Raw genomic sequence first — 16,262 nt, 5'->3', positions numbered from 1 at the left:
GTGTATTAGTGGGATCAAATTAATCAAAAAGTAGTTTCCAATAATTGAGAACGCACGTATATTCACTCGAGGTCATGAACGTTAATCTGATTTCCGTTTTCTATTCTCTTCCAGCCACTTCTTACTCTGGGTTGAATTAATACCTCCTCACTTCTCTTAATCTCGCCTTTCTCATACTTGATTGTTTGAAAATCATCCCTTTCACAGTTTCATAAACAAGTTCTATTTATAAAACTGGACTTGCCACAATCCAACCTTCGAGGAAAAATAATGGAGTTGAAGAACCACAGTCCACAAAGTCGTGATGTCATCCAGACTTAGTCGATGAACATGACACAATAAGAAAACTGAAGCTGATTGTCTAGTTAATTTAATGATATGACACTAGTTAGAACTTACGTACTACAATCTTCATTTAACAGTACGTAGATTGTAACCGTTCAAGTACATGAGCTTATCAACAGCTACTAATCGGCATACTTTAACAGTATATTTCACATCCTTCAATACATATGGATATATATATTTGTTGATAATACATCTCTGAATTTTTGTTGTTTTCCTACGATATCATATGGATATATTGTGATACTGCTATAGTGCTATTTATTAAGACGGCAATATTAAACCAGGGAAACTACAAAGAGTTTGATTATCCAAGATTTCGTGGGTTTGTAGTGCTTGATCGAGCTAATTGAGAGCCACATCATGGCTTTCCAATATTAGTTTGCTTCCAAATGACTTGTACGAAGTGTCACACATTAAGAACATATATTTATGCTTTATTGTGGGGATGGGTCCAATGACTAAGAAGACTTTCTGAATTAGTACATAATGTGTGGCTTATACTTTCTAATGGACCCTTTTGTTAGGAACTAAACCCTAATCCGTTAATTTTCACTTTCCCATTTTCGCTCCTATAAGATCAAGGATAATGATGCAGCACATGTAGACTTGTCCTCTCTTGACTTTGTAATCCATAAAAGCCAAACGTAATGTTTGTTTCAAAGGAAAAAGACAAACGTAATTTCCAATTAGTTCCATCTTTTCTCGTTTATTTTGAGTCAGTCAAGTGATATTAGGGTTTAGGATTTGAGTGAGGTGCTTAAGATAAATGCCTTCACTCCCAGTTCCCTGATATCCCAAACCGTTGAATTCGATCAATCTGTAAGTAAATACGTTTTCTAATCGAAGCTGTTTATAAATGGAGACCAGGAGTAATTAGAACATATATATATATATATATATATATATATATATATATATATATATATATGGAAGTTCAGTTAGGGTTGCTGAGTTGATGAGTCTGGAGAATTGGTAATGTAATTGTGGGTATGGCAGGATATGGTGGGAAAAAACCTTAGTTTTATAGGACTGTACGTGGTACATTCCACAGCGACTTGAACACAGTAGTCTAATAAAGATGACACCGACATCTTTACTCTGAGATTCTTTCATATGATTAGGTCAAGAACAACTTTAGGGTTTCTTTTAGATGATGGCTTCGCTTTTGATTGGTGGCCAGCAGGATACAGTCGATTCAAACTCTGATCGATCTGGATATATGATATGCATATATGTGTACAGTTAATTATGAAATAAAAGAGCTCGATCGATCACTTACTGGCTGCTATAGTTGTACAGGTCGATGATTTTAGTTTCTGATAAACTGGAAGCCATGCAAAGAGCCGAAAACAAAAGAATAGTTTGTGATCGTATGGAACCCATAGCTTTTGAAAACCCCAAGTTCTGTTTCACTAAAAGAAACTGGCAGCAACTTCGTACTACAGGGATACAACCTCTGGGTTTCTTCAAGAACTTCCAACCTGCAGGGCACATGCAACTCCCATATTCTATCAAGTTGACGAAATCGTCTATAGGGATACATTAGTCCGCAATTTAATCAATCAGACCATATATATATATATAACCAACTCGATCTTATCCCCTTGAAGGGTTTGAATTTTAATCAATTAACCTGCATGCTTACTGAAATGAAAAATTGATCGAATACTCAATCTTATTTTTCCAAGTGAATCTCCAATTATTCTCAGTGTGCACTTGGCCATGCATGTGTTTTCTGGTTACGTATTTCAATTTTTTTTCATTGGAGATGTAAAAAATTATAGATCTATGCTTACGTAAGAGTAGCTACTAGCTGCAGGAGCATGTATATAAGTTGCATATATGTAATCTATTATCGAATTTCAGATTTATTACTCCAAATAAGAAGATATTTCGTCATGCATGAAAACATTTATTTGTTCTGATATGTAATATATTTCTACGCACAAAAATAATTAGGTCGAGAGCTCTGCACTCTCTAATTCGGATTAACAGCAATATTTACTGAGGAAAAACCATCTTAAGTTCGCCTCTATAAAAGCCCACAGCTACCCCATTAGCTCTGATATGTCTGCATAACTTTCTTCTCTCTCTCTCTCTCTCTCTTTCTTTCTCTTTCTCTCGTTCTCTCTATCCCTATATCCCTCTATCCATCTCTGTAACAGAAAGAATGGATAAAAAACCATGCAATTCATCATCCCAGGATGCTGAAGTGAGAAAAGGGCCGTGGACCATGGAAGAAGATTTGATTCTGATCAACTATATTGCAAACCATGGTGAAGGTGTATGGAACTCCCTTGCCAAATCTGCTGGTATATATACCTTTCTTATGAAATTAGGTTTTCAAACTCCGATCATCAATTCGTACTTTTTCTTTCTAAAAACCTAATAAATATATAAGTGAGTAACCTAGCTAACAAACCCGACCATATATAGGTTTGAAACGTACTGGGAAGAGCTGCAGACTCCGATGGCTAAACTATCTCCGACCTGACGTTAGGAGAGGCAATATCACACCAGAGGAACAGCTCTTGATCATGGAACTGCATGCCAAGTGGGGAAACAGGTGATCCTTTGATCAATCATTTCTGTTTAGACTCTTAACTTTATAGACCAAATATGTTTTGTTATTCTTTTATTTCTTTGATTGATTAGTTATACCCTGTTTTGATTTGATTGTTGTGCACCTTTTGATTTAGTTTGGATATCTGTTTTACTTTAATCGTTCTTCTTCTTCTACTACTACTGATCTCATGTAGAGATCTGATCTTGTCAGCGGCCCTAGCTATTTGTATGGGTAGACTTAAGAGAGGCAAGTCAAGATATTCGACGTATTACCTGGGAACTTTGAGTGTTCGATCCATACAGCACACAGTATGTGATGGTGACCAATTAAGGATTTTTTTTCTCTGTTTTTTTTTTAATTTAAGGTTCCATAAATCACTCTTATCATCCGTACGAGGATGAGTGGATGACTCTGGATACTTGGAAAGTGCTTAGATGCTTTAAATTAACCAAAATTCTTAGGTGGTGTGTCATACGGGAAAGACTTGGAGGCGTATCAGTGCTGTGGACCTATTTCCTATCTAGTTCATATGCTTGCTAGTTCAGCATATTTCTTATCTAGCTCTTTCTTTCTTTTTCTTTTTTTAATGTAGTTATTTCATACTACCCCAGTTTTCTAATTTCTATATGTGAAATTTGAGATCTGTGGTGTTTCAGACTGTGACGGAGTCATAATCAGTATTTGTGCGGTGAACTCTTGAGTACGTTTTAGAGTTTACACTCGTGCGTGCCTAAAAGGTGGAACTATCGTACAATTTACCGGATAACAAGTATAAGTTCTATTCTTACCATCTCGTATTTAATTCCGATTGCCGCCGCTGATCGTATGTTACACCATGTAAGGGATTTGTCAGCTCCGAACTGAATTGGGATATTCCCATAAGCAAGTTTAAGTTTGCATGTGCATGCTTACCTAGCATCCCATCACTTTAATCAATACTTGTTAAAATTGGTAATGGTGTCCAAATTAGGATACCATCCATGATTAACAAACATTCAAAAAAGTCCAAAGATTAGGAAATTGTTGTCGTAGAAAAATACCTAATTTTAAAGGGCTACTTTCGGAACTCGAACCGAAATAAAAGTATAGAAGCCAATGAAATGTTTCCAATTTAAGTCGAACCCCTTAGTAAATTGGTCACATGCCAAACCTCTCACTTATGAGAAAAGAAAATTCCCTTCTGCCGTATTTGGCTTTGAAGCTGACATGAACCTTACTGTTTTGGCACCTTTAAGACAACGACCGGCCGGCTGACCCCTCAGGCCCCTCCCTCTATAAGTTTATGTCGTACATCACGAATCATCGGATTCGGATCATCGGAGATATGCAAGGCTGCGGCTCACAATCATGAGCTCAGCATACCTTTTCTTCTCTGCTATTTAGTCAAAAATATCCATATATCGAGATAGTTAGTTGAGGAAACTATATATCTTCAAGAGATTCACACCAGTCTGATAAGGAAAAGAAGAAGAAAAATGCAGCATACATACATAAACCTCTTAGGTTGGGAACAAATAGCAGATGATGAGTAGTTACGTACATTAAAAGAAAACTATCCAACAAATATTTATATATACTCGAAGCAAGTATATATGGACATACCTGTTATTCCGGTCATATTGTCTTTGAAGCCCCAGATCTGATATCAGAGGTTTCTTCAACTACGATATCCAACTGGGATCGAGTTGTTGTAATATTATTACTCTGTCATATGCACACACGCAAAGTCTCTGTAGATGTATTTTTATTTTCTTTCTCTTGTGGCAACATTTGGTTTCCCAGGTCTGGTCTGTCTTATTTATACGCATGATGAAATGTCCAACTTGAAAGTCTTTAAATCTCGCCCGTAGAACATGTGTTGATAAATTTTCTAAGATACCCTTTTATAATCTATAAAGAAAATAGAAATAATAAACCTTTCCATGACATTCACTTCCACAAACCAACAAGGCAACAACCCTTCCATGATTTACACGGTAATTTTAATTGGTAATTGTTCATCTTGTAGGTTTCGCATAGTAATTATATAAATGATTCAGACACTCTTCGTTAGAAATGTGTGATTAGAATAGGAAGAGTGATTTGATTTGCAAATTTTATGCTTTTGTATAACTACTTTATTATTATTATTATTTTTTAATGTACTGGTCGACCATCTTTTATGTTCTTTGAGTATGCTTGATTAATTTACAGGGAGTCCAAACCAGGTCTAAGAGTATCGATTAGCCAAACTAGGTGAACCACGTAGCCATTTGTGTTATAATATATATGTTATATATAGTCTTGCATAGTACTCGATTAGAAGTGAGTAACACTTATTTTGGCATTTGTTTGGACTTATCTGACGAAGGTCAATCTATTCTGCCGAAAATTGAACCTTGGGGGTTCGAGTCACTAAAATACTTCTAGGGTTGTTCGAAATTCTCTTGTCAAAAAGGGTATAATTGATAAAAAAAATTGTTCTAAATTCATTTAGTTTTAGAATCTCGGTTTTGGTCAATCGATCTTTCTGTTATACAGGGTTATTCACTTGTTCAAATTCCACCATAGTTACTCCCCAAGGTGATGATGAATCGTGAAATCTACAGGCTCCCGGATTTTTCAGAGTTTAACGTTTGGTACGGTGCTCTATCCCATTTGAGGAGGATCGATCTCTTTCTGCTAGGGTTAGCCCCATTACGTTGTAGAGGACATCATCTAGCTTTACTCACTCTTATCTGTAATGTCACAATCCGCGTTCACGATCGGCCAGAAGATGAGGGAGCGCACATGAGGACTTCAGGGAATTCATCCATTCAACTGTTACTCTTGTTTATTGTTGGTATGATTGCATCTAAATAAGTAAATAGCATTATCGCTTGTTTCCCAACAAAATGTTGATTCATTCCTTGGTAAAAGTTCCGCGTAAAAAGACATTGGATACCAGCTATGCCAATTAATCAACGTTAGATTTCTAGAGCTAGCACCTTATCGAAGGAACTCGTTTGCCAAAGAGTTTTTTTTTCCTCGGAGTACACCTTGTCGGTTGAAGAAAAATAAATGATCGTCGACGGTTTTTTCTTTTGCACGGTGCCGGAGACATGAACTACTATCAAAATTACTGAATTAGGTTACATATTGAGTAGCAACTGAGCTCTTGGATTGATTATTGAGATTCGTATTAACTTTCGGTCCTTCGATCATTTTGTTCTAAGTCGCTTCACACAGTAGAGAATACTGACAGCAAGATCGATTAAATGATCGAGCATTTAGTCCGATTGTTAATTAAATATAGTGTGTGTTTCATTCATAAGTTGGTAGAATTCACGTTAGCTCGTAGTACGTATACATGCATGCATGCTGCTTGGAGTAGCCTCGAAAATCATTTAAATCTGTGTAACTGTGTTATATGTACTAATTACATGCAAGACCGTGAAACCACTGAACAGATACATATAAGTTACTAGGATCTTTCAGTAGGTCATTATTGGTCTCCTTTGTTATGGGTTATATGAGTTGGATCTAGTAGGTTTAATTATTCAATTATCTATTTTTTATCTGGTTGATGCAACTCTAGCAATTATTTGCGTACGTCAACTCTAACAATTTGGTCTAATTGCTCATGAAGGTGGTCAAAAATCGCAAAGCATTTGCCAGGACGGACCGACAATGAAATCAAGAACTACTGGAGAACCCGAATCCAAAAACACATCAAGCAAGGTGATCAGAGCAATTCACAGGGACAAAGCTCCGATGGAACTGCTGATCAGGCAAGCACGAGCCATGTGGGATCGAGCACCAGTACTGGTCTTGACGCAATGGAAACCACCTACCCTTTATGCGCCCCGACGGCGTCGTACGCTGCAACTCTGGTTCAGCCTCCTGATCATCCAAATGTTTTACCCCCTGGAGATTCGCATCAAGAGAATTACTGGAGCATGGAGGATCTCTGGTCTATGCAGTTACTGAACGGAGAGTAAAAATCCCCAACTCACCGTCTACATTCATATACTATAAAATAATTTGCATTATTTAGTTACTCATATGTAATTAGGTCTGTCTATATACATATTTATTAGTACGTATATAAATAACGTTTTTCTTTCTTTCTGTTTTATATATATATTGAGCTGTTATTTAATAGATTATACCTAAACTTAGTTTGTAATAGGGTTATCCTAAAGCTTGAGATTTGCTATCCTACTTATAGTTAATTAAAGAGTGTTTGTCATATATGTCATTCTAATCATGTTCGATAGTACGTAAATTAACAATGACATAAGTTAGGTCATTTCTTGCAGTTCATCATTGCCGATTGACTTGTGATCGATAGTGATTAAAGCAAAAAGAAAATGATATTTACATTTTGTTCGTATTAGCCTAATTAGCAACTGGATTAATCATTAATCTAATGCGTCTGCCTCACAAGAGGTGCCGTTTAGGCGGTTTAGCTTTGTACGATTGATGTAGTACTAATAATCTTGAAACTTTTGGAAAAGATCACAGTGCAGAAAATTGTCTAGGTGAGATAGAGACCTGCTGTTTCTTCCGGTCCACACCAGAATTACGCACGTGCTTGAAATAAATCTGTTAATATAACAGATGCTGCATGAAATCTGGAACTGATATCACTCATATTAGAACTCAAATTCACAAAGGTATGTAAGAAAATTATAGTATACATCAATGTATGTTATAAATCTCACATCCGACGGTCGATATTGTTTTATGAGTGGGGTAAGAAAAATAATATCGGTTATCAACCGTTAGATGTAGAATGTATAGCATTGATGTATACTAGGGTGAAATACTATTTAGAGACCTCTATACGTAAAATTACAGCGAGATGGACTAGCTTGACCAACAAGAAACCGACACGTAGAGAGCAATACGAGCTATTATTGTAAGATTCCGTTGGGGCTTTCCCCCGGAGTTATGGCCATGCAAAACCTGAAACTAGGGCGTAAACGGAACTACGGAAGTATGTATGGAACCTAACTTGCAACCCTTCTGCAAAAGAAATCCAGTCACATGTTCCTTCTACAGCTTTACGTCTTATTAACTCCTCCAGTCCTCTTCACCATAATCGTATTCATATATATATCTATCGTATCTACATGTCCCAGTTTTTCTACAGCACATAATGATTATAGTTTGACGTCTGTTGTACTTTTCATACTCTAATATGGAGTGTAAATACGCTTAGCTTTCGTAACTTTCGTAGTGATTTTGATAAAGGAGATCCCCAATCACCCTATATATGTTATATCTATTCTTAATTCGACTGAATCATCAACTTTATAACGGAGACAAGAGGATATATTTACATTTTTTTCGTGCGAAAATCGGAATATTTTCACATTCTCATAATGTAAAGTTCATACAGCCAACTCGATCGATGATCATGACCAACAGATAAAAACAAAGTTAGGTCGTCCTGGATGAGTCATTGCTACTATTTACAACAACCATCGTTGAAACTTTAGCATCCAATCCTTTATTATTCGAGAGAAATTAACCTGCAAGGCCCATATCTCCCACTCTGCACTGTCTAAAAGTGCAAAAGATGAAGGAGGACAGTTCATATGTTGGTTGGAATTGCCAGCTTCCCAGGCTCATACGAAAACAAGTTTGTCTTGTAGCCACTCGTAGTTTTCCATCACATGTTTGTTGTGCGGAATTGAATTGAATGCCAAGCACAAAAGAGATAACAATCACGTGGTGGATAACGAAGATTCACATGTTGGGTCGGCCATGATTGCCAAGATTCGCATGTATGCATGAAAGAGCTTGCAAACAAAAATATCTCCTCTAGCTAGGGTTTTATAAATGAAAGGAAGAGAATTACTGGACGAGTTGCAAACCCTAGCTAGAACAAGCGGAACTTGATCGGGAAATTCTCGAGTTTCCTTTATCATATTATGAATTTCATGCTCTTAACTATCGATGTTGGTTTTGTTCTTCATATCCCCAATCTTTTGTATAATTTTCTCTTAGATAGCTCGGAATGACATAATTTGAGGTCTTGAGTAATCAATCAAGCAAATATAATTAACACCTATATACGATGGATATACGGTTTCGATCCAAGACTACTTTATATATATATATATATATATATATATAAATTGTGTGTGTGTGTGGGGGGGGTAGGGGTGGGGGGGGGGGGGGTTAAGAAAGTTTATAATACCTAGCTCGGATTTGTTAGAGCTACTAGCATTTGGGGAAGACGTCTATAGATGCCTAAATTAAGGATCATATAAGATATTGTTAGAATCATCAAAGAACAGAGGACATGGAAGTCGAAAATGAGAACATTCAATGTCGGTATGGTAACTATTCGTGAACTAAGTTAAAAGCACAGCCGGATGCCCGGATAATTAACAAACCTGTGATAACTACTTGAGTTTCTACACGAGGTTAGGTTTAACTGCTGCAGTGGGTTACGTTGGTCTGGTATGAGAAGTTATGGGAGAGTCTCTATATTACATTATTACAGCATCTCCCATAGAAATATTACTTTTCGTCCAGCTGCTCTTGCTGAAATCATTACTCTTCTAGATAATATTTGTGATTTTAATTCGCCTCCTCTCAATACTTTATATATAACTTCAATTCTTCAAAACTTTAAACACAGTGCGCTACCATCGAAGTTGAAATAAAAAGTTGTATATGAAAGTTCCAGTTAACTAGCGCTAGCCTTTTATTTATCAATAACTAAAAGTGCTGCTTAACTTTTGTTGCAACTATATATCTATATCAATACCAAAAATAGTGCATCTATAACACCAGTTTAACTAACGGATTAGGAGATTGTTTGAACTTAATTAATTAATGTTGGAGTTTTCAAATAATTGATCAATTCAAGGCTTATCCCCCCCGCTCTCTCTCTCTCTCTCTCTCTCTCTCTCTAATCTCTATATATGTATGTACGTACTGATAATGAAGTGCCGACCAGGAAGAAGATGTATATGAATGGAGTTATGTGATTCTATGAGTCTCATTTGACGAGTGGGAAACAGAAAAAAGATTGATTTGATATACGAAAAAGGAAGGTCATTCGAGACGTAAACTCCAAATGGGATGTCTTTCCTTTTATGGCTAATTTCATTGTCCATTTATGTGTGCATGTGCCATAACAATTACCATGTCTCTTGAATTATTATCACGTAAAATATTGAGTGGTGCATGCATTGTTTGGTTGAGTGGGAATGAGGTTATGAAATAAGACTTGGGTGAACTAAATTTGACCTTTATATCTAATTATCATGTATAGATGTATATATGATCGAACACAGAGAAAATATATCTCAAGATTATTTAAGATCTATCCCATCTCAAGATTATATGACAATGATATTTCATTATGAAGCACAATCAAAATCACTACTGATTATACAAAAAATATATGTGTGTGACTCAACTTACGACATGCATGCCAGATTCACGTACTGGCGGAGGCTATGCGGTTCTACGTACTACAAGAGAGTTAGTGAAGAACATCCCTGGAAAACAAGTTTAGTAATATTATTCGGATTTGGGTAGCTGAAATTCAATTTTGATGCATGTTATGGACATATATGGCGATGAACGACGTATAGATTAAGTCATAATTTTTCTTTTTCTTTTCCTATATCAAAGTAATAAAAACATAAGGCCTTCCGAGTCCTAATCAATCAATTCACTTCCATAAGAAAAGAGACGTAAAAATGTAACCTGCACAATCACTATACGCATTCATAGTGGTTGTCGAGTCTTCACGAGGATCGCCACGCTACTATTCAACCGTTAAACTACACGTCATCAGTCTCAACACGTCGTCTCGAACAAGCTAGCTAGCCGGCCGGTGCACCACAAACACACTCGATCCTTTTCAGCATTAATAGAGGCTTGATGAACACGAATGGAAGGAAATTAAGCTCGGAACATCGATCACCATACACTGAATACCTAGAGCAGAATGGAACAGAAGAAGATTGTGGGAGAGTGGTTTGCTTACTACTAGATGAACAAGAACACACGAATTCTAATGGCCGGGAAAACTCCTATTTATTCAGAGACTTGGTGTGCCAACCTAAATATGCTGGAGACTCGTCCATTGAAAAATCATCACATGTGTATAGTGTATATACACAAACATCACTTTTGTAAACCTAACCATGTGATATCTAAACAGAAAATCGAAAAAGCAGAGGAAACCTTTTCTCAAGAACCTAACCCTGTACGATTAGGAGAGAGTTCCTTTCTGTAATTAAACAATGTGATTTAAATCACAATCGGGAGTTTGTTTTTCTTCAAGGCCCAACACCTCTTAGTATGAATATGAGAGGTCCAGATTTATCCTCTCATCTTTCCATCTTCTTCTCTACTTTGAAGCAAGTTTACTCAGATGATCAACAAGTGTTGTTCGCAATCGGTTGTGCCGGAAACTAAATATATACTGGTACGTGGTTCATGCCTGCAGTATGTGTCCTTGGCCGGAACAGTATATCATTTGAGGGTAGTGACGAGACTGACGACCATGCATGACCGATTTGCTTACGAGTCCGTCACTGGAATCCCTATTCCGGCAAATAATTATCCATATTCCAGCTTTATCAGCCACGTACCTATGTATATCCCTGGGTGTTTCATCGAATCCCTAACAATCTCATCGACAAAGGTTGATTCTGACATGTACGTATCTTCTACTCATATATGCCAGAATTTCCTTAAAATTCTATACAATCCTTTTGAATTGGCGTATTGGAGAGAATCAAGTGCGAATTATTTACTTGTCATAAATATCTTTTTTATTGTTATCTTTACAAAATAACACTGTAAGGACAACTCCAACAATAAGTTTTATTTAGAGGTGATATTCTAATTTTAACACTCTTTTTATGAGTCCTATAAATCTCATCTCCAACAATAAAGTTTAATATGAGGTGTTGTACTTAATACTTAGTTTACTAATTTTGTATTGTTTCATCCAAACAATGACCTACCAAACTGATGCAAGAGCCATAAATTGATTGAGTCTTTGGTCTTGGAATTGGCTTAGATATATGACTTCAAATAGACAAGTCCCATATTTCGGAGACTAGCACCCTCTATATTTATTTGTTGGAGATGAATTTCTCAATTATAGGACCAATCTTGGTTTATAGAACCATGGTTGGAGTTGCCCTAATAAGACTCATAGTTGCATCTCTTGTTGCACGTGGCAAATTGGCTAACCTTGGATAACCAAGTATTCGTTTCGATGGATATGCATGTCAGCTCAATTTATGCCATAACGAGTAAATTAAAATCACGGTAAAGAAATTTAGGAATGCAATATATAGTTGAACAATATGGATCAAACGACTGCAATTACTACATGATAAACCCTAGCAAAGTCTTGGAAAATTATACTCCTCAAATGATTTGGAGGAGATAGTTAAGTTCCAAAGAACACAAATGTGTGGCATAGGGACGAAACCTCATCCAATTTTCAGTTACACAAACCACCCAAAATCCCCAACTTGGTTTCTGAATTCTGACAAACAAATTATATCCAAATCCCCTCCACATTTCCCCAGTACCAGACCATCCCATGGCTCCAGGACGCGTGTCACCGCGCCACTCCCCGGACCGACCCAAACCCGAAGAGCAAACGGGCCCCACCCAATCCGCGGCGCCCGATCAAAACTCAAAAGGGTAGTACGGTAACTTCGACTCTTCCTGAGTCACACTACGATTTGGGATAGAGAGAATTCTGATGGTGATCATGTTTTCTTGGGAGTGTCTTCAAAGCAAGCTCTCCCCAGAATTATTATAATAAATAATTAGTTGTTATATTATCAATCGAATTATTCTCTTCAAAATCGAAACCTCTAAAGAAGAAGAAGAAGAAGAATAGGAAGATGGGGAGGGCATATGTGTATGTGATACTGGGAGGAGGGGTGGCAGCTGGATATGCAGCTCTTGAATTCACCCGGAGAGGTATCTCCAACGGTGAACTCTGCATCATTTCCGAGGAGCCTGTAAGACTCTCTTTCCTTCATCTCCACATCTCATTGTCTTCTTGGGTTTTCGCTCTTCTCTATTGGGCTCTTGCTCTTGATTTCGTATTAAAAAAAGAGATCAGGGAACACCCAGTTGTAACTTGTTTTGTTTGTTGTTGTTGTTGTTGTTCTGAATGCGTTGATCTCTTTTCTGTTTCATTATTGCTTGTAAGATCAGTGATCAAGTGTGTCTTTTTTTAAGTAAGTTTCTTAATTTGGAAAGTAACAGGGCCACAATTATGTTTCAGGTTGCCCCTTATGAGAGGCCTGCTTTGAGCAAAGGCTTTCTACTTCCGGAAGGTACAGTCTCTTCTCTTTCAGCCATTATAATTCGTCTGTTTTCATTGAACCATTTTTGGCCAGTCTATAACTGCAGCCCCTTACATCTAACAGAACATTAATTCTTAAATTTTGCATCCTTTTAACTTGTGCTTTATCAGTGTCGTGTTCCTGAACTGTTATGTTTTTGTTGTTGTTGTGCAGCCCCTTCACGCCTTCCATCGTTTCACACATGTGTTGGTGCTAATGAGGAAAGGTTAACTCCAAAATGGTACAAGGAACATGGTAATTACATTACTTATTTCCTTCTATGGTTATGTAATTGTAGTAAGTGCCTTAATTGTGAGCATATGCGTTTTGGATATGTACTACTGAAGTGTGATTGTGATTTTAGTTATTTGGTGTCTTCTTCACAGGGATTGAATTAGTTCTTGGAACTCGAGTTAAGTCTGTTGATGTCAGACGCAAGACGATATTGACAGGATCTGGAGAAACAATAACCTACAAGTTTCTCGTTATTGCAACAGGTGCTCGGGTATTGAAACTGATCTTTATAATTTTCTTCTACATTTTCTTGCTTTTGATCATCTTAATTTAAGAGTTGAAGAATTAGGAAATACAACTGTACATAATAACTATGTAGCCACAGATTCACTCAACCCAAAATAAACTGCGGACTTGAGAAACTGTAACCTATTAAAACTGTTATTCACTTATTCTACATCTGTGTTGCTGAACTTGCATTAGATATTAGTTTTACAGGATGTAGCCCTATCATTTCGAATGAGACTAATAGTGATTTCAAATATTGAGGTTATGTAAATGTGTAGATGGGAAGTTGTAATCGCTAAAAATGACATAGCTCAGAGAGAAGATAAGGATCAGTATTTTATTGCTTTAACGATTTGTATGCTTCTATATCCGGATATTAGGCATTGAAGCTGGAGGAGTTTGGAGTCAAAGGATCAGATTCTGAAAACGTGTGCTATTTACGAAATTTGGCTGATGCAAATAGACTTGTCAACTTAGTGCAATCTTCCCCTGGCGGGAATGCTGTTGTCATTGGTGGTGGCTACATTGGAATGGAGTGTGCTGCATCGTTGGTGATCAATAGAATGAATGTGAAAATGGTTTTTCCCGAAGAACATTGCAGTAAGTTCTTCTTCTGTCATACTGTATATTGGTGTTTGTTTTGTTAATATCAAACCTGTTTGGCCGCATATTGTTTTGTATGATAGATATCAAATATTTTAATTTGTCAGTCTTGAAAGAGTATATGAATAGTTTCTGTCCTTATTTGTATGGTAGATATCAAGTAGCTTATTTTCTCAGTCCTGAAAGAGATTATGTATAGTTTCTGTCGTTTTGCAGTGGCACGATTATTCACACCCAAAATTGCAAGTTACTATGAAGAATTTTACAAGTCCAAAGGAGTGAATTTTGTTAAAGGAACCATATTGTCCTCATTTGACATTGACCCTGATGGGAAGGTAAATATGAAGATTGCCTCCTTGGTTTCTTTCTTTCTCTATTCATAATTATGTATTCTTTAAGAGTGAAAATGGCTGATGGTATTGCTCATTTTTCTGTTGTTTGGGATTCATTTATGAGTTTATGTCTAAACATTTAGAAACTATTGAAAAGCTGTCTCAATTTTATAGAAAAGATGTAGTTTCATATAGAAAGCTGTCCGACTTGTACTAGTTTATCTCTAGAAAAGTAGAAGCCTTCCTTCTGACTTCCCCTTCCTACATCTGAATAGAGATCAAGACTGGCGATGAGCATGTGAACAGAATAGTTTTCTTTTTAAATACTAAACATTTATGTACTGAATCTTGGTTCTCAACTTATGCTTAGGTCACAACTGTTAATCTTAGAGATGGAAGTAGTCTACCTGCGGACATGGTTGTGGTGGGAATAGGAATCCGTCCAAACACAAGCCTATTTGAAGGTCAGCTGACGCTGGAGAAAGGTGGGATCAAAGTGAATGGAAAAATGCAGTCGAGCAATGGCTCAGTCTATGCAGTTGGAGATGTTGCAGCATTTCCAGTCAAACTATTTGGTGACTCCCGTAGGCTTGAACATGTTGACTCGGCAAGAAAAACTGCTAGACATGCTGTTGCTGCAATTATGGAACCAAACAAGGCGGTTGAATTTGACTATCTACCATTCTTTTACTCCAGAGTGTTCACCTTGTCTTGGCAGTTTTATGGGGACAATTTAGGAGATGCAGTCCATTATGGTGATTTTTCTGGAGGCACATTTGGGGCTTATTGGGTTAGCAATGGTCATCTTGTTGGGTCTTTTCTTGAAGGGGGAACCAAAGAAGAGTATGAAGCAATAGCCAAGGCCACCAGGCTGAAGCCAGCAATTGAAGACGTGGCCGAATTAGAAAGGCAAGGTTTGGGTTTTGCATTGTCTGTAAGTCAGAAACCACCAGCATCACCACCTCGTGAAGTTGCTGCTTCTGGCATCATTGTGGACAGACCAATATACGCTTTTCATGCAACTGCCGGCGTTCTTCTGGCTGCATCAATAGCTGCATTTGCATATTGGTACGGTAGAAAGCGCAGAAGGTGGTGAAGATTTGGTTGAGTTGGATTGTATCATACCCATGCGAGCATTATAGGTTCTAGGATATTGATCATTACTGCTATTTGATCATATATGTATTCAAGCAGATTGTAGCTCACAATAATTAATGAACACGAAAGTTAACTACATCCCCGTTCACTTCTAAACTACATCTTACTATCCCCAGGCAGGAGAGTAGCTAAGTCAGTAATGACTTAAGCTGTGTTGCTCAGTTAGCATTAACAGGTCTAAGAGATGGTTCCCTAGAACCCAGCTCTATGTAGCTCTTCAAAGACCAAGTTAAGTAACTGTATCAGAGTATTTGACGGTTCCTATGAGGCTATGAGTTTGAAAGAAAAGCATATTTTAGTAACGTCACTTCCACTTAGCCTGATCTCCCCATCATAATCTTCACTTCAGTTACCGTATTGAAAAATTTTAACGATACAAAAAGGTATATATATACTAGCTAGCTCTAATCCACCAAA

At 37.1% G+C, this 16,262-nt stretch overlaps 2 protein-coding genes across 2 annotated transcripts; both read left to right on the top strand.

Annotated features, from left to right (window-relative positions):
- Nucleotides 1-2,518: 2,518 nt before the first annotated feature.
- On the top strand, nucleotides 2,519-6,873 carry LOC126799252 (MYB-like transcription factor EOBII). Its single transcript, XM_050526417.1, has 3 exons — nucleotides 2,519-2,660; nucleotides 2,785-2,914; nucleotides 6,522-6,873. Exons 1-3 carry the CDS (start codon nucleotides 2,519-2,521, stop codon nucleotides 6,871-6,873), a joined length of 624 nt encoding a protein of 207 aa, XP_050382374.1.
- Nucleotides 6,874-12,680: 5,807 nt separating this feature from the next.
- On the top strand, nucleotides 12,681-15,946 carry LOC126799030 (monodehydroascorbate reductase 4, peroxisomal). The gene is made up of 7 exons (XM_050526140.1): nucleotides 12,681-12,900; nucleotides 13,170-13,221; nucleotides 13,405-13,485; nucleotides 13,617-13,735; nucleotides 14,133-14,352; nucleotides 14,572-14,690; nucleotides 15,058-15,946. Exons 1-7 carry the CDS (start codon nucleotides 12,781-12,783, stop codon nucleotides 15,781-15,783), a joined length of 1,437 nt encoding a protein of 478 aa, XP_050382097.1. The 5' UTR covers nucleotides 12,681-12,780; the 3' UTR covers nucleotides 15,784-15,946.
- Nucleotides 15,947-16,262: the final 316 nt, after the last annotated feature.

The sequence above is a fragment of the Argentina anserina genome, chromosome 6 (assembly GCF_933775445.1).
Source record: "Argentina anserina chromosome 6, drPotAnse1.1, whole genome shotgun sequence".
Taxonomy (NCBI): domain Eukaryota; kingdom Viridiplantae; phylum Streptophyta; class Magnoliopsida; order Rosales; family Rosaceae; genus Argentina; species Argentina anserina.
The sequence above is the reverse complement of the archived record's forward strand: the minus strand, read 5'-3'. Positions and strand labels throughout refer to the sequence as shown.